The following is a 20,191-nucleotide window of genomic DNA, read 5'->3' on the forward strand; positions in this document are numbered from 1 at the left end:
AATTGCAGATGTAACTATAACATTGTAAAATTTTGCCACTTTTATTCCAGAAGATTTTACGTTCTTCAAAACTTGATCAACTATTCTGGAATGAAAACAGTTTCTGTTCTTCTGTATCACAGACTGAACTCCAACAAGGAGACTTAGGATCTCCATAGCCTCATAGTAGAAGCACCACTTCTGAGTGACATGTAAAGGTCACCTATAGTGAGAAAAGGGGAAACTTAATTTTCAGATCCTGATCTAAAAATATTAAATACAATAAGATGTCACAAAAACTATGGTCTAAAATCCATGGGGGAAAAAAGGGGTAACACTTGTGACGAGAATAATCATCAACTTCATCTCCTAGCTAAGCAGATTTTGGGTTTCTCATGGTTTGACAGCAATGGAGTGGGATATCAGAGAAGTGCCACTTGCATCTGAAGCCTGTACCTCTTTCAGGTGCCTTAGCCCTCCATCTGAGACATGTTCATATGAAGAGCTATGAACATGATGTATGACGAACTCATTATGAGAAAGCATTTTAGGCTGTTTTTGCCACAGAAACAAAGCATAGTATTTCCTTCAGCATTGCCATGATTCTCACAAACGGTGGTTGAGAGGATAAGCTACACAAAGAAGTTTCCTGCTGTCTTGCAAAGCAGGTGATTAAATCCAGACATCAGTTTTCCCACCTTTTTTTTACTTGCACCCTTTTCCTCTGAACATGTTTTATAGTTTTTCTGCATTATCATGAAAAAAAGTTTGTGGAAATTCCTTAGCAACTCAGGGAATAAGTGTTTATTGAGCACTTATCTAATTAAAAAAAAAAAGTCTTTAACTTAGAGCTGTAATAGCTCTATTTATTTTTCTTGTATTTCAAAGCATCTTATTTATTTCATAAGATATAATGAGATAATAGTTTAATTGGCACCCAATTACAAAAATTACTTGTAAGTGTGACACATCTTATAGTTAAATGAAGATAAAAAAATCAGTCACTTTTGAGGTATGACTCAATTTAGTTCTCTGGCTGATTGGCAGATTGAAGTCTCCCTGAGCCTTGGATCTCTCAGAACCCACTCAAACAACTTAATTTCAGGTAATTTTCCTCTGCAAGACCAGGCTACCTTATTTGATGAAGCCTTTTGTGAGGTATAATTATTACCCCTTCTTTATCTTAAGTTTCCCACGTGGCATAGAGACTTCTAAAATTTGTGTGCCAGGTTAATGATTTTAATCCCGTGTTTCACAGGAAACTTGTAGAATGGTAAGAAAGTGATAGACTTTTCCTCAGTTATTCCAGCTATGGAAGAATAACAGACTTAAAAATGAAATCCTACTGAGACTGGGTATTCTCATGTTTACTCAAAGAGAACTTGGCACTGCTGTGACCCACTCACTGGCATATGGGCTTATCTAACACATACACATTTTTGGATAACACACACAGGCATGGGATCTTGTTCTCAGATACAGAACAGTGGGCTATTCCAAATGCCAAGGCAAAATGTGAAATTTATCTATGGAGTTACTCCATCCAATGAGGGGGGAATCCAGAAATGAATTGGATCCTTCCTGAACAAGGTAAGATGGGAAACTCTTTAGGTTAGAGCTCTTTAGGTCTCTTTAGATTATTGAAGAATGTAGTTCTTCAATGACATGACAATAAAAAGTGAAAGGAAAGCAAGACATTTCCTGTGCTGGTAGTTTTGACTGAGAAATTTTATGACATCTTCACGCTGAATTGACAATTTTATGATAAGTAAAACATATTTGTGCTGAAATGAATCTCTAAATATCACCAAAGATAAAATATTGCTTTCCCATATTTTCTGTCAAAAATTTATACCTAATCACCTGTATTGGGAGTAATTTATTAATTGTGGCTAGAAATTCAAATTTACCCCAAGGACTTAGCTTTCAAATTATTTTGATATCTATACCTGCTCAGGTCTTATATACAAAATATATGATTGATAGCATTTTTGGAATGAGGCTGTTTAGAAATCTTTTAATATACTAAAGTTTATGACAATTGATAATTTTATAGGAGTGTCTCATTCACCTCTCCAAGTGAAAACTGCCAGTCCAGATATGCCAATATAATTTAGAACTTTTTTCTCTAACACTTCTGTACATTACAGATCCATTTGAAAATTTTTTGCTCTCCCACTGGAAGCCTGGAAAGCTCCAAGCAAACTGTGGATGCTTTAATAATCAAAAGAAATAAATAATTAAAATAACAATTATGTCAAATCATCTACCTCGATGCACTTGTACTGAAAGTACATTCACCGCTCTGTCATTTATTTTATCTGTAGGCAATGTTGAGAAATGCCTCACTGGATGAGGGCGACAGCAGATTTGTCAGTAAAAAGAACCTAACACACAACCACATCAGCCCTTCCCTTAGTTCCCTCCACTGCGGTACCCCACTATCTAGTTCTGCTACCGTGTAGAAAGTAAAACCCATACATCTGAAAGTGGAAGTCCAACAAACCCAACAAATCTGGTATCTGTAATGTATATCCTTTCTGTAGTTTCTCTAGGATCATCCTAAAAAATTTCCTATTGCATTTTATTTGATGGTGTGTTGCTGGTTGGGAGTTGGATAAACATTCCAGCAGGATCTAAACATCTAAGCTAAATTTAGCCAGATTTTAATGACATGGTAGCCCTAATTGAAGTTAATGTGAGTTAAGGGAAATTCTGCTTTTGAAATTGTGCACAAGAACTGTACCTTGACTTCACTGTGACTGTTTACATACTAAGAACATGTTAATTAGCAAGTGTAACAGAGTAAGACAAATCTTCTGGGGTAAGATCTTTCTCCTTGATATTTGGTTGTATGCTGAGTAGTATAAGGGCCTGAGCTGTGTCCAGGAGTCTTACATAGTACAATAACAGGAAAAAGATCATAATTTGATATCTGTACTGTATTTTTAATAATAATTTTAGTTCTCCAACCTGTAAAAAGGATTATAGGAAAGAAGAAGAGTTCCTAGCAGAAACAGATCATGTTCTGCTCAAATAGCTTCACAGAAAACCACAAACTTCACAGATAAACTATAGCCCTGCAAGTAGATGTACGCCTTAAATCCTCTCCAGTTCTTTTCAGATCAATGAGGTGGAATTACAGTGTCTACAAGTGCCACAAATTCTGCCATTTCTTAATAACTTTACTATCTCAATGTAAATTAAGAATTAATTACAATAAATTAATTTTATATATTAGCACTTGGCAGCAGGGTTTTTTTCCTCACGTTTCATTTTAATTATGATGAATACTAAATAGATAGGTAAGATTATGCATCTAAATAAATACAGCACAGAAAATTAGGCTTATATATCTACTTATTATTCCATTATTTATTGGATGTAGAGGGAAACATAGTGATGATTGATGAGGAAAAAAGCTGAGGTGATTAATGCCTTCTTTGCCTCAATTTTTAATAATGATATCAACTGTTCTGTGGGTACCCAGCCCCCTGAGCTGGAAGACAAGGATGGGGAGCAGAATGAACCCCCCAGTACTGGAAGAAATGGCCAGCAACCTGCTACACACTTAGACACACAACTGTGTGGGACTGGATGAGATACACCCAAGGGTAGCAAGGGAGTTGATTAAAGTACTCACTCAGCCTCCTTCACTTATGTACCAGCAGTCCTGCCTAACTGGGGATATTCTAGTAGACTGGAGGCTTCCAAATAGGACATCTATCAACAAGAAAGGCAGGAAGGAGGATCCAGGAAACTACGGGCCTGTCAGATGCTGGGGAAGGTCATTGAGCAGATCATCCTGGCATCCTTTTATCAGCAATTGTGTGGCCAGCAGGACCAGGGCAGGGATTGTCCCCCTGTACATGGCACTGGTGAGGCTGCACTCTGAGTCCTGTGTTCAGATTTGGGCCCCTCACTCCCAGAAGGACATCGAGGTGGTGGAGCGTTTCCAGAAAAGGGCAACAATGCTGGTGAAGAGTCTGGAGCACAAGTCCTATGAGACGCAGCTGAGGGAGCTGTGGGTGCTTAGCCTGGAGAAAAGTAGGCTGATAGGAGACCTTACTGCTCTCTGGAACTGCCTGAAAAGAGCCACGTGCGGGGCAGTCTGTTCTCCCAAGGAACAAGTGATACGCGAAGAGGAAATGGCCTCAAGCTGCGCTGGAGAGGTTCAGATTAAATATTAGGAAAAAATTCTTCCTAATGGAAGGGTCATCAGGCATTGGAACAGGCTGCTCAGGAAAGTGGTGGAATCACTGGCTCTGGAGCATCCAGAAAGCATGTGCGTGTCATGCTTCAGGACATGGTTCATTGTTGAACATCGTGGTGCTTGGTTAATGGTTGGAGTCAATGATCTTAGAGATCTTTCCCAAACAAAATAATTCTGTGATTCTATTAAGCCATTTACTCTAGTCAGTATATAACTGTATACAAATAACTACTTGTTTTAGGCATAAGCTAGACATATTAAGAACAATATTTTTTCTTCCCATGTTTCAAAGATTTATATGTACATTTCTTTCACTGTAAAACCCTTTAAAACTTTTATGAAAGTGCTGAGTAACAGATGAAAACTCTACCCAGAAATAATGAGCCTACATTAAAATTGTAGCCTCAGAAGGACACTGAATAAAAACTTTCAATTATTTTCATTTACTGCATTTAAGTTCCTATGGTAGACAGGTCCCAGAGCATGTCAACAGGATTGCCACACCAAGATGAAATTAAATTAGAAGACATGCTCCTAAAACACACCTAATTTGCCCCAGCTGCTAGGAGCAGTGTACTGGAACAGACTAAAAAAGCAAGGCTGGAACAAAACTCAAGCCTCCAGACTCTTCCCTTTCTACTTCTGCCATCTGCATGAAGTGTGGGTCTTTAGACACGTTCATTACTCTGCAGATACACTCCTTCTGGGGCAACATTATCTCAATGCAGTCACTGTTTAGAAGACAGGAATTCACTTAACCCTTTAAGTAGAATTTAGTATGTCAATTTCAGCAGCAAATCCTCAGCATCTCAAGCACTTACTTTCCTTCTTTTATGAACTTGAATTCACTACCTTTTGTACTTAATGTAGTAAGTTTGACAAAAACACGAGGCTCATGAAGATTCAGCACCTAATTAGCATCAGACTCAGTGCAAACATATTGTAATAGAAAGCAAGTCTACTGGGATATAATTTGATCAAAACAAAGCCAATTTAAGTAAAGTTGACTCCTACAAAGGTGGTAAAAATACAATTTAAAGTATTTGTCCCTTAGTGCTTCTTGACTATTAGATTAAACAGCTTTAACAGTGATTAATGAAAAAAATCATTCAATAAAGTATTTGGGAATGTGTTGCTTCTGACCTCAGAACTACTGATATATTAATATCCTCCTTGACCATAACATGTAGCCTTATTTTCAAAGACAAGACCATTTATCTAGTTATGTATTTCTCTTCTGTATTGTACATTTGCAAACCAGCGGAACTCACAATGATGTTAACATATTACCTGATAATGCAGTAGATAAAAGGGAAGCTTATTTTCAAAGAAGTGTCCATAAAAATATCATTAATAAACAGAGGGATGTACATTTCCCAGTAATATTTTCTAGTATTGTTAGATTTAACTTGAAATTTTAGCACATAAAACACATCCAGGCAGCATATGAGTCTTTGGGCTCTTCTTTACAAAAATTCAATTTTGTTTCATGCAGGCTTTTCTTTTAAATAAATTACAGAATTATTTCCAAAGCTAACAAAGAAATATATTTTGCAGCAGAAAAACCCACCAAAAAAACTCCAACCCCCCCCAATCAAAATACATATTTCCAAACAATCGATCTTTCTTTTCTGTAACAGGATCAGTAATCAGCCTGTGACCACAGAGCTCTCAGTGAATTATTACTGTCTCTTACCTGGAGTTTGAAAGTTAAGGCGTCGCAGCTCCACTGGATCTGTGGGATGGTGAGAGGGGACCTCCTTGCTGTTGGGTATGCTGCTCTTTCTAGAATCAGATTCAGCCCTCTTCCTGCATGGAGAAGGTGAATACACATGAACAGATGATAGACATGTTAGCTTGACAAAGGTGCCTGAGTGGTTAGAATTATATTCTGAAGGCAAGATGTTTATTTCTGAAAAAATATTTGATCCAGTGTAAAGGTAATATAATTATGCATGGTGGGTAGGAAAACCTACAATTTGAAATGGCAAAATGGTCAGAGAGAAAATAGCTGCATTCTGCCCTAAACTGTTCCTCCATCCTAATACTTTACTATTATAACATTAAACTTATAAAAATTCAGACAATTCATTATTTTAAATGCTACCTAGCTATATGTTTATAAAAAAAAGTAGCCAACTCTTGAGCTAGAACACCCCAAGTTATTGTCATTAAATATTTCTTATTTTATACACAGAGCTCTGCATTATTATATATAAAAAAACTTGCATTCTTTAGGTATTTTTAATATGAGAGAGAACAGTACAGAAGACATCAATTCCAGAAGACATCTATTCTCTTTACATTCTAGGAAGTAAGAATTTGCTCTGTTTCCTCTCATCTCTTCAAGAGCTGAACTATGTAATCTTCATATGTCTGATCACATCTACATATATTTAAAGCTTAGATCTGTATGAATATTTCTAATCAAATTAAGACTTTCACTGCAAAGGAAGGAAAATAAAAAACAAACTGAAAGAATGAAAGAGAAAGAAAGAGAAAGAAAGAGAAAGAGAGAAAGACAGAGAAAGAAAGAAAGAAAGAGAAAGAAAATTGTCTGTTTTTCCCTTTCTCCAGAGAGAAGCAGAGTCCATGTGTGTTCTGACTGATATTTTTGTTAAAACTGACTCCCATTATCTGTATGTAGCATTATCTGATGTAAAACATGGAGAACCATGTTACATGAAGAGTAACCAGTCTGCATTCTTATATAGAAAGTGTCATCTTTCTTCACGAGATATCTGTGGGGTCCTGAATGAAAACATAATGTGGCTGATGTTTTTTATCTAATATAAAATGAAGAAGCAAACAGAGGAAGAGCTATGTGAAAACAGAACTGAGATTATTTTAAGGCTAATGATAGCAGAATATTTTCCAGGTGCCCAATATTTATGTTAACATAATGCTGCTTTTTTTTTGCAATGTGACAATGCTAAATCTGATTACTCCAGTCAATTTCTTGCTGCTCTTGAAATAATGAAGACCAGGTGACATACAGTGAGATTTCAAAAGTTATGCAAAAATTCCAAAAGCAAGACCACTGCAGGAATTTTTTGAAAGTCACTAGTCCTATGGTTTTATTGAAAAAAAAGTAAAAATGTTTTACTGTAAAAACACTCCATCTATTCTCCAGCAAGTACCTTAATATATGTATTAACTTCTCTTTAGTGAAGCAATAAAAATTTAAATCTCATTTTGTTTTTAGTCTTTTTTACACAAAATTATTATGGATAAACTCATTTGAGATTCCTTTCTTTTGATTTTGACTATTCCAAACCCTATCACAGCAGCACAATGCCCTGGTACTCTTTCTTCTCACTAAAGATGTGTGATGTAGCTTTCAAAAAGTCTTTTAACCTGTATTTCCTTCTCTTTATGTCAAGGAGTCTTAAGTTTCTGGGATTGTCCAGGGACAAGCTCCATTTAACTTTCTTCCACTTGAAAGTTAGTACCAGGCTACAATTTCATATTAATCTAATAAAAGCACTAAAATCTCTTCTAATCATGTATCTGAATATTTTGAATACTTCTAGAATAACAGAATGGTTTATTATGTATTATTAATTGGAGGATCATTCTTGGGGTTTTTTTAATGTCTCCAGCCTATAGAAGATATCACAATTCTTCCAGATTGTGCAATGATTTCAAGATAGGTGGGGAAAAAAAGTTCCACAAAGGACAAATGATATCACTGTGTCATTTTCACTTGTAGAACTGTAAGTCAGCATTGAGTTTATGTGTATGGAGCATTACAAACATTCAGAGCGGCTAACACTTCAACTACAACCATGTATTCCTCCAAGAACTCTGGCTGTTGTGTACAACCACCAATTTCACTTCACTAAAACACAAATAAAACCATATAAGCATTGTCGAGCTCTGCTACCTCTTGAAAATTTACCTCATGGAGACACAAAAAGAAAAAAAAAGCCAAAACCCAAACCAGTTAAACTTTGCTGCTTGTATTACATTACTTTTCAGTGCTGTAAATAACATAGCAAATCTTGCAGTTGCCCTCATATTGACAGATTACGGCCTACATTCACTTAAGACTGACAGATGCTTTGTCTTAGATCACTATCATGATGATTTCTTTTTTCTCTTTTTTCTTCTTTTCTGTATTAAATGAAGAGTGATTATTTTTCACTTCTCACCTGTCAGGTTTACTGCTCCATTTTAATGCAGCAAGGAGGGAAGAAAAGGTGAAATATTAGTTGACCAATAGCACAGAGGATAAGCATGAAAACAGGAGATACAAGAAATTTTGATTTGCAGTAAAGATATATAACTAAACCAAATTAAGAAATGGCAGCTCATCCAAATATTCAATGTTTGGAAATCATTGAATTAATGGAGGACACAAGGTCAGGTCCAAAGCGAATCTTCTGTTGAAAAATACACCTCTTTTGAACACTATCTACCAAGAAATGAGACTTCAAATTTTAGCCAGTGAGATAATGGAGAATGGGTGTTTAATTTGAGCCATGAAAGTAATATTAACATTACATTGAAAAATTACATCTCACTGAGATGTATCTCCCTCTTACATTCTAGAGAGAAGAGGGATGAGAAGAGAGAGGACAGGAAAAATGAAAGTGGAGGGCAGACTGGAATGGGAAGGAGAGAAAAGGAGAAGAGGAAGAGAAAAGGAAGTGACGAACAAGGTTAAATACATGAGACACATAAGAGTTGTACTAAATTTGAAAAAATAATAAAAGAAAATTTCTAAAACTATTTTACAAAACCAGGTAATGAAGTAACAAGAAATTTTTAAAGGTACCCTGGAAAGCAAGGGAACCATAAATCTTTTTTCAATTAAGTATTACACGCCTTTTTAGATTTAGAATGAATGTCATATACTAGAGGTCTACAGTGATCTGTAGAGATCTGTAGTGATCTACGATCTATAAAGATCAGGTAAAAAGGAAAAATAATTTATTATCTCTCACAAACATGTTCTATTATACACACACAGAGTAAATGCAGTGTTTATCTTTCTGCGTGCTGATCATAATAAACAGGGGTCCTACAAACATTTAATAGCTTGTACTCTGGAATGACCAGATTACACACATTATGAAAAAGTCTTTGAAATTCTTCACTTAAGATTTCCCTTTCTCCTGTTTTGCATTTCTGTGCTTTTTTTTAACATCTGGGGTTTTTTTCCCTTTAGAAGCATGTTTCTTCTTATATCTCAAGATTCAGCAGGGGACCAGCAGGTCAAAGGAGGTGATTTTTCCCCTCTACTCCACACTGGTGAGACCCCACCTGCAGTGCTGCATCCTGTACTGGGGTCATCAGTACAGGAAATACATGGATCCGTAGCAGCAGATCTAGAGAAGGGTCACAAAAATTATCAGGGGGATGGAACAGGAAAGGTTGAGAGAGCTGAGATTTTTCAGCCTGGAGAAAGGAAGGCTTTGGGAGACCTTACTGCAGTCTTCCAGTACTGAAAGGGAGCTTATAAAACAGATGGGGACAGGCTTTTGTAATAGTGCCCATAATGACAGGACAAGGGGTAATGGTTTTAAGTGAAAGACGGTAGATTCAGACTAGCTAGAAAAAAGACATTTTTTATGATGAGGGCTATGAAACACTAATTAACTAGATTCCCCAGAGAGGTGATGGATGCCCCATCCCCAGATGCTTTTAAGGTCTGTGGATGGGGCTCTGAGAAACCTGAGCTAGTTGAAGACATCCCTGCTCATTGCAGGGGGCTGGACTAGATGACCTTTCAAGGTCCCTACCAAACCAAACTATCTATGATGCTATAATTCAGAGTGCCAGAGTTACTATGTTCAAAAGATTTAAGTTTAGGCTACAGTCTTCTGAACCAACCAAAAAGCTGCACTTCATAAAAGCAAACAACACAGTGTCTGTCAAGGTGGCTTTAACTTCTCTTCCTTATAAATGGAAAGGTCTATAATGAGGAACTTTTTGCTCTTCATCAGTGGAAAACTGAAATTAGGGAATTTGTGATTTCTTAAAAACTAGGAGGAATAGCCACAAAAATTCATTTGTTAAAAAAAAAAGAAAAATAAATCCAAAACACAAGAATGAGATGACAGGATGCCTCATGGGGACATTCACTCTTCTATCCAGTTTGTCCATTTCTGAGAAACACTATACAATTTCTAGAGCTCTTTAACACTCACTGACTAAGTCCCTAATCAACAAAATCCTATGTAATTGAACCTGTATCACACACTTAAAATATATGTAAACTGTGACTCAAGCAGACCTCCTAAAGGTTAGGTATTTCATCTAGGGTGAAACATCTATCTATCTAACACCATCTGTCTAGCTAGGTTTGCTTTTGTTTGAGATTTTGGATATACATCTTACTATACTGTATACGATACTCCATGTTTGAACAAAGAAAAGATTTATTTTCTTGTCCACAAGAAAATGGCCAAACAGGAAGTGAGATTTATCTAATTTACTTGGATCTCTTGATCTGATTTTTTATAAAGTTTAATAGATGGAAAGATCTGCTCCAAAATAGCTGTCTCCCTTCACTGCATCTGCAGGGTGGTTTCACTGCTGCAAGGACAGAGAACACTGAACTGGTTAATGGCCAAGTCAGTTCCATTTGCTAAGACATAGTCAACCATAACTCAGGAAAAAATAGTTTTTACTGTGAGGATAGCTGAATATGGGCACAGGTTGCCCAGAAAGGTCATTGAGTTTCCATTCTCAGCTATACGAAACTTGCATGGATATCTCTCTGAGCAAACTGCTGCAGGTGGCCATGCTCTGAACAGGGCTGGGATGAGGCAGACTCCAGAGGTGTGGCCCTTTGATTCTGTGAATCCGTGAGCTCACACACAGTATATTTATTAATTGGCCTCATCTGTATTGGCTATTGTATCGAAAGTATGTCTGATGTCAATAAAAGGTACTCTTTCAGTATTTTTCCCATCTATCACTGTTACTTTCTAAGCTGCAATGACCTTTTGGCTATATTCTAATATTTGTTCCAAAAACCTGTCTATGAAATATCTTTGCTTTCAGATTTTAAGAATAATAAATGCAGAGGCAATAACCTTTGTACAACTTAGCAACAAATAATAAAGAGTTCACACATGCATTCCTTGTCTTTGGCACAGTTAAATACACTTCAAACCAACCAATGCAACTTATCCACACTATCTAATAATGTCTGTTTTAAAGAAGGGCAAGACTTCTCCCCATAAAATTCTTTTGGAAACTGCAGTCATAATTTCTCTGTGATTGTAATTAAAATGTCTAAGTAGTATTGTAAATCATGAGCTTAGTGGTCCAAGTCTGTTCACAAAGGTTTCTATGGACAAAGGGAATTAAGCATAGTTGACCTTTATTTGAGTTACTACTCTTTGCACTTCAGAAGACACAGTCATTTCTTGGTCGTCCTCTTTGCACTGCATATCCTTTAACAACATCCTCTTTAATATTTTTTGCATATATGTTCATAATTAGACTGATGCCCTCTACCTTCATTTTCTTTTCTCACTATCATACTTGTTGCACTTAAACCTCCATATATTCTAGAAATATACTTATAAAATTTTCTGTATCCATAAAAATTGCTTGTTTGCCTGCTTTTTTTAAACATATTTTTCCCATCTAACTCCTGTAGCCACAGTGAATTCATTTAGCTCAGAAATTAAATTTCACTGTTTTCTCTAAGCAATATGTTAAATATCCCAACTGTCTTGTCATTGCTCTTGTATAGCCAGTAAGTCTATCAAAATCTAGCACTAAGCTTGCATTCAGGTTACTCTTGAAAAAAAAATCCAATTATATACTACATTTTTACAGAAATGAAAACTCATAGAGGACCACAGGCGGCTAAAACTGCAGTCATAATTTCTCAGAGGTAATTTGCCAGATCAGTGCTGTTTAACAAATTAGAGTAAAAAGCTGAAAATAGAAAAATAAATAAATACATATGGACATTTGCCCGAACAGTTCTAGTACACGTAGTAAATAGCAGATGGAAAATATGTCCCCCATTCTCCGTGAATGACAATCTCTTCACACTACTGATGAGCAAATCTTACCTGCTCATATGTGGAATGTTTCCTTTTTTTTTTTTTTTTTTTTTGGTTGTTTTTTTTGGTAATAGATTTGAAGATTGTTATTTTGGTTCCATAAATGTAATTAGTAACTCCAGAAGCAGTTGCACATCTGCTTAATATACTATTGTTTGGATTCCTTTTGTAGTAGGGGAGACAATGGGGAGACAATTTACTTTTAATACTTCAAAATATTCAGACAAAAGGAGTGTTTTGCTTTTAGCATGTCTCCAATGACCAGTTTTTGAAGTGATGGACAGAAACAGAGTTGCTAACTAATTATATTGGCTAACACTGTGCACTAACAGAAACATTCAGGAGACAGAGCATCTGCAAGCAGCAGACTATGTCTTGTGCTGCAGTATGATTACAGCCCTAAAACCATTCTATAAATGTATATCTATTTGGAATCCAAAGGCGAAGTTAACTCTGGACTGGTTGTTTACTGTTGAACAGAGAACTCTTTCCAAAACCTGAAGAGAGTTCTCTTCATGAAACTTTAGAGGTATTTGACTGGAGACACTGAAGGTGGGAAGAGGATACAGGCTTGTATTTAAAAATTTATGTGCAGGTAACAGCATCATAGCCATCAGTTTTAGAAGACATACTTCATTTAATAAAATTATTCTGAGTGTGCCACCTCCCCAGAAATTTACAGTGTCTTTATAATATTCCTCAAATATACTTTATCAATGTATTTCAAAAATGTATTAGGAATGAAATATAAAATTAAAAAAACCTTTTTGAGTTTTATTCTTTGGTTTTGATTTAATATCTTGACCCCTGTTAACTCATTTACACTGTAAAAGGCTGCTATATAAAAATTATGGCATCATACACAGTTTTCACTGAGTATATTTTAAGGCCGAGGGAAGTCCTTTGTGTAATAGCAAAACTACATCTGTGTCATAGTGAAAGAAGAATGAGTGGAATTTGATCTCATTGCAAGATTAGTAGAAACAGCTATTTGATGTCTCTTTAATCTCTCAGATCAGAGCTTCAAATTCATATGGATACATTGCAAAAATTGAGGCCAACTGTCAAAAGTTAAAATTCAGATTGCTTGAGTGGAGATGAAAATCACATTTAACAACAAGCTGAATGTAACCCCTAATGTATTACTATTATACATCTATAAACAAGTTTTAAAAAGTCAAATGTGCAAATGCCATACATATTTATGTGCAAGCACATATTTATTTTCTTTGCATACAAATGTATCTTTGCATACAAATGTATGCAAAGTGGAAAAAGCATTTAAAGGCAGAAGTGTTAATATAGTGTCATCAGCAGAAAAATGTACCCACATACCTGTAATTATTGGAAACTTTCAGTCAAAAATTTCTGCAGCATTCTGGAAACCATTAATAAATTTCAAAATATCCCAAAGCAATGACAGTTACTACTGTAGCACAAAAATACAGTGCGGAACAGTATTATGAAGTGACCAATATACAGGGGAAAATAAATAGTAAGAAAACTAAAAGGTAAACGTACCTTTTATAAAGAAGTATAGCAATAACAATACAGATGATAAACACCACTGCAAGAACTGGTCCAACAACCCAAATCAAGCCTTCTTCCTCATCTGTAATTGGTTGGGGATCAAGATCCATTGACACAACAGGATCTGAATATGGGCTTGTTGCATACATGGTCTATGAAAATAAAAATAATTCTTCCTTAATCACAAAGGAATACATTTAAAATATTAACTATCCCACATCTAAGATAAATGTATAAAAGATAATGATGCAATGAACACAGCAAAGTGGAAATGCTATTTTTCTTGAAGCCAGGTAGAATACAAACTTGCAAATTGAAAACCGTGCTGTTATTACCACCTTTATTTTGTGTTCCACATATTAGCAGTGATCTGCAGACAAATCATGTAGCATAGTCCTTGCAGAGCACTTTGGAACTTAAGCAGAGAATGGGAAAATGAATAGGACACTGAGAATTATAACCCACCAGTTACCCATTTTTGGGTTCTGTTTTAGTTTCATATTGGCTTAACACTTTCTTCCTGCATGACATGAAAGGGTACTTTTGACAGAATTATAGATAAAGGGGACTGAATGTAGGACTGAAAAGGGTTTTATGGCAATAGCACAGTGCATTTTGACCAGTCAAAAACTGTATGACAGAGTATACCTACACAAGGTGGAGACAACTTGAATTTAAGACTGAAAAATGGGGGAATTCACTGTAGAATATGAAGGGAAGCTAAACACTCAGTCTTTCATAAGGATGAAACTAGAATTATGAACCAACAGAGGTTGCTGAAAATCTTTGCTTTACTAGACGGTGTAAAGCCAGCTGGCCTAGGATAAGACCTGTGATAAGAGAATTTTTTTTTTTTAAAATTCTTGACAGACCTGAGATGTTTGATCTGTGGCTGAGTGCAGAGTTAAAATTACAGACTGGAGAGGCTGAAGAGCCAGCCTGCTAAAGCTGGATCATTTTAAGAACTCTGTTACAGGAAAGTCAGAAGTGGAGAATCGTTTGTACATATTTCTTCTCTGTGCTGGAGTGTCTTCATTAGCTAAACCAGACTAGGATTTGAGCTACAGCTCTTGCAAAGGACTTAAAAACTTGATTCAGTAGTAGATAGAAATGTCAGGTAAGACAGAGTAAGATAACCGGGAGAAGAGATTAGCTTCCATTTATGTTTGTACTGTATTCTGATAGATGCCCTAAGCCAGGACAAGTGTTACCAAAGGAGAGATGGTTTTTTACACTTCATTTGGCCTTGTTTTGGGCTCTGGGCTACAACAATGTCTGGGTTTGAGATAGGATTAGGATGGGCAAAGCTGAGGTGCTTACACTTACTGAACTAGCACCTATGCCAACAATCTCCAGTTATATTATGGCATTTTACTACACATGGCACCTGGCACCAAAACCTCCCCATGTTTTAAGTCTGTGATCATTGTCTGGAAATTGGGGACTCTTCATGTTCCACTCCTGAAACACCCAAGCAGACTGATTTTTTTTTTTTTCCCCCAGGTTTAGTATTCTTAGAAGATAAAAAAAGGTTCATTGCTACAAGAAGAAACTCTTAGTATTTAGCCTCTTGCTTTTGAGTGGACAGCAAAAATGCCTGGAAAAAGATATAGATGGATATTGAGGGCAACAGTATAAACACTTACTACCTTTTCTTCAATAAATAGGATTTTGCTTTCAATTTTCAACCATCCTGTATTAATGACTAATTTAAACTCATTTCTGATTTTAAAAATTTATCTTATTTTTTCCTTCCTCTTGATGACATCCTTAACATATTTATGGATTTTAATCATAGCTCTCTAGCTCCCCTTTTACTAAGTTAAACAAATTCAGACCTTCCCATGACCTCTTTTAATTAAAGTTCTCTATTCTACCAATCAACAGAGAAATTCTGTGCTCTCTGAAGAAGAAGCCTTATGTAAAATGTAACATCAGAATATCAAGAAAGACATCCCTTACAAGTTACAAATCATACATCAGTAGGGCTTGTAGTCCTAGAAGAAAACCAGCTATATATGCTGAGAACTGATACACTGGAACACTGAAAGTCACTGAAAATTGAATCTCACTCACTCTTAAAAATTCTTCACAGTCTGTGACTACCTCATGCTACTCAATCACATAAATGTTTCAGATGGCATGCTAAACCACGTATTATCCATAGCCTAAGTACAGTAATGCCTTTTGAAATCTTTCAAGAGCAGGACCCTATACAGGTCTTGCCTTATGTGTCAGTTTACAAACCTATTTCTTCCCACTTTTTCATCCTGATTTCCAAAAAAGCAATAAATTTAGGTCATTTATACCTTAATTAATATTAAAAAAAGCCAAGAAACTGCACTTTGTATTGAGAAGATCAATTTTAGTACAGGTAATTTATGACACAGATTTATGGCCACTTAACTTCATAGTGAGCAGCTATCTACCTTCTCCAGTTTGAACCTTTTTGATGCAACACCTTCAGAATTATCTGTCTAGGCAGCCTGTGTCAAAAAGTGAATTTATGTTAGAGCTTCCAGGAGGCACTTTATTTTCAAGTGAATCTATGTATCCAAAAATACCCAAAGTGGAACTAGTTTCTCATTGTGCTTAAGTAGGCACAGTCCATTGACACCACGAAAGGAATTGTAGTGTTACACACTGCAAGCATTTGACTACAATTCAGAGTATTGGTGTTGGAGTTTCAAGTGATTGAACCTGCAAATGTACCTGTCAGGTTTAGTTACCAATTAGAAATGTACAGTATTACACACTGTAAGTTAAAATGCTAATGTGTATTGCACCTTTCAGAAGTCTTATATCTGTCCTCTTTTTTTTCTTTTTTAATACATTACACACATTAGGTTAACTCACCCATAAAGGGATGTAACTACAAAATGAATTAAGTAAAGAGAAATGACAACTCATTATTTAGTTTACCTCAGGAATTCTCCCTATTATTGAATTATTTTCTAACTTTCAAACAATTTACTGATAAAGTTGTTATGGAATGACTGTAACTAAAGAGGGTAGCTGTGCATGTGTCTAGCTCAATGGATTTTTCCAAGAATCCTGTATATGCCACACCATTATTCAATGGTAGCATCAAAAGGCAGCAATTCTTTTAAACACATAGAGAAAGATCCTGCTGCAAAGTTCATGTCTCAGGAGCTGTGTCCATGCTCACAAATAACACAGCATGTAATTTTCAAAGGATCACAGCACATCTAATAAAAGGTCATTCTTAGGTTCCAGTTATACACAGAAGTAACACACAAAGGTGAAAGCAGAATAGAAGAGTTTAAGGAATTAATGGGCACTGAGTTAGGAAGCATTTGCTTTAAAGGTGTTCTGACATGTAACAAAAAAAAAAAACAACTTTAGGGAAGTGGAATAAGCTTTGAAAAAAACGTTTTCATGATGGTGCAAGGTAATTTTGAGATAGAAAAACATTAACTAACTTACAGATTCTGAGTGCTCCATTACAGCCAACACGAAGAAGACATATTCTTGACCACTCTGCAGTTGCTTATTCTCAAATCCACCATAATGCTTCTTATCCCCCAATGTGAATTCCGTAGGAAGAACTTCAAAGTGAGCTGCAATATATGGCTTTAATTCAACTTCCCTCCCAAGACGAATGCTTCTGCGTTTCCTAGCTATCTCCTTAAGCAGCTTTAGAACGAAGGGAAGGAAAAGGGGAGAGAGAGAAAGAGCAAGCATGAACAGAAAGATAACTGTAAACAATTTTAATGTAACTTATCGACAGTGTAATGAGAAATTTTAATGCATGACCAGGAACTATAAAAAACAATTTATCCACATTTCATGGGACATATCAGTATTACTAAATCAATTCTTGCAAAATCTTCCAATTTCCTGTCGTTCTTGTTAAGATAAGATACTAGGAGGAAATTGTAGTGCCCAGACTACAAACACAGTTTTTAGATACTGTTGTGTCTAGGAGGAGGTGGGGAAAGGATAAGAAAACAATATACCTTTTCTGAGCACGTATAAATACACACATCGTACTGCATATTTTATATCTATGTATCTATCTATCTATCTATATCTATATAAAGTCGGTCATAGAATAGAATCATTAAAACAATTATGTTGGAAAGGATCTTTCAGATTGAGTTTAGCCATTAACCTAATATTGCCAAGTCCACCATTATACCATGTCCCTAATTGGCACAACTACACCTTTTTAAATATCTCCAGGGATGGTGACTGAATCACTTCTTCTGACAAACAAAGCTAAAATTTACATCAGTACATTTGTGACAAGATTAGATGCTAGGCTCAAACTTAGAAAACATATACTAACTAACAAAGGAATTTAAACTCAGCTAGTGTAATCTATTGATGAATTACTTATTAAATCAGACAAACGCTTCTTCGATACTTTTTATTGCTTTAGATATACAGCCACTCCACAAAAATTAGTCTGATTTGATAACAGGGAGTCTGAACTTCTCCTGTGTGATAAATAATGACTTCTAAGGCCTCTTTATGGTTTTCTTTGTTTTTCACTTTTGAAACTTATTCAGTGTCCTGTAGTCTAAATCACAAATTTTTCTAAGGTCATAGCGTTGTTTAGTCTTTTTAGCATACTAACATTTGTAATACAGTAGATTAGCACAAAATTCATTGCTAGGAGGAGGAGACAGATCTCCAGAGTGAGAAGGAGATTTAAAAAAAAGATACTAAAATCTAATCTTAACTATATATATTAATTTTAAAGTACATGTTTAGTCAGGGAAGCTCTCCACATAATCATGGACTCACAGAATGTGCTGAATTGGACGAGACCCTCAAGGATCATTGAGTCCAACTCCTGGCTCTATACAGGAGAGTCCCAAGAGTCACACCATGGGCCTGAGAACACTGAACCCTGTCCGGCTGGTTCTGCGACCACCTCCCTGGGGAGCCCATTCCAGTGCCCAGCCACCCTCTGGGTAAAGAACCTTTATCAAATATCCAACCTAAACCTCCCCTGACACAACTTCAGACCATTCCCTTGGGTCCTGTCACTGTCACCAGAGAGAAGAGATCAGTGTCTCCCCTCCACCTCCCCTCACAGGGAAGTTGTAACTGCGATGAGGTCTCTCCTCAGTCTTCTCCAGGCTGAACAGACCAAGTGACCTCAGCCACTCCACAAATGGCTTCCCCTCAAGGCCCTTCAGCATCTTCAATGCCCTCTTGATTTATGCCACAGCTTAGTGAGCATATCTTTTTGCCTTTCCCTCATGGGATCTTGTATTTTGCAACTACACAATTAACAATTCCAATGCAAATAAAGCAATCTAATATTCACTCTGCTGCTGAGAAAGAAGCTTTTAATATTGAATACTTTGATACCCCTTCTCACTGACTTAAATATTTCAAGGTTACAGACAGATATGAAAGCAAGCATCCACTTGCATCCAGTCTTCCTTAATATTGAGGGCATTTGGATGTTATACCTTCAACAATCTACTGCTTTCCAGTCAACTGCTTTCCAGCTCTAATGCTGAGTCTGTTCCCTGTTGCAGAGATTTTACATCCATTTAACTCTATCAATTTCCATGCTATGACACAAAAGCTGGTACAGTGCAATGGATCCCCTGAGCAAAAAAAGAACTGGCCATAATTTGAGATTAGAAATCATTATTCATTACTCAAGGACACTATTCCAATCAGCAGTCCATATTTCTCTTTCATTCTTCCTAAACAGTTTAATGAGCAGCTAGAGTCAATTTGCGTCGTATAAAAATGAGGGCAGCAGAGAACCATAATATTGAAGAGATTTCTGTTTAGTTACTTTATTGAAGGTGACTCTCGCATCTGTTAGTAGCTTCCTATGCCTCAGGTAGAGTTACTAAATGCAGAACATGAGGCAGAGACTAATCAAAGTTGGTTCCACGTTAGATCAGGCCTTATAGGAATTGCTGAGGGAAGCACTCTGAAAAGTTTGTCTCTGTATGATGCCGCATTTTATAACAATGGCTATGCAGAGAGCTGAGCACTGGCTGTCTGGAAGCGTGTCGAAACATGAAGCTGAATACTAGAGTAGCAACAGTGTATGCTAGCTTAAAGTCAGGAGCCACAAATGCTACAGTTCTAGTAGAGGTATACAGCTTGTGCCATCCCTGACTATAACTGGTACTTCCATGTATCATTTCCATTGGAATTTAAAGTTGTGTGTCTGCCTCAACTAAATTCTTTATCATGTTTCCAGATTAGAGCATATTTACAATTTAGATTATAAATAACTCATAATAAAATGTCAAAATACGGTAGGAGTACTGCAATCAAAATTAGACTGAGATTGAGAGGCAAAGAAGAATGTTTGATCTTGATTATTTCTCGCATTTGAAACAGTAACAGAAAATACATATAGTGGAAGAAAATGCAATGCTGAAATACAGTATTAGAGTGATCAGAAACTGAGTTTTGGCAATGAATGCTA

At 36.2% G+C, this 20,191-nt stretch overlaps 1 protein-coding gene across 2 annotated transcripts in view; it reads right to left on the reverse strand.

Moving 5' to 3' along the window:
• PTPRD (protein tyrosine phosphatase receptor type D) overlaps positions 1-20,191 on the reverse strand; it is a gene marked incomplete at both ends in the record, with an annotated part of 312,639 nt that overhangs the window by 73,548 nt on the left and 218,900 nt on the right. The window contains 4 exons of one of the 2 annotated variants that reach the window (XM_082301166.1): positions 5,889-6,001; positions 8,347-8,361; positions 13,747-13,907; positions 17,203-17,412. In XM_082301166.1, the coding sequence (XP_082157292.1) occupies positions 5,889-6,001; positions 8,347-8,361; positions 13,747-13,907; positions 17,203-17,412 (499 nt within the window). The remainder of the gene's footprint in view (positions 1-5,888; positions 6,002-8,346; positions 8,362-13,746; positions 13,908-17,202; positions 17,413-20,191) is intronic. The other variant, XM_082301167.1, reaches the window with a different exon arrangement.

The sequence above is a fragment of the Coloeus monedula genome, assembly GCF_965178545.1.
Source record: "Coloeus monedula genome assembly, chromosome: Z".
NCBI classification, from domain to species: Eukaryota; Metazoa; Chordata; class Aves; order Passeriformes; family Corvidae; genus Coloeus; species Coloeus monedula.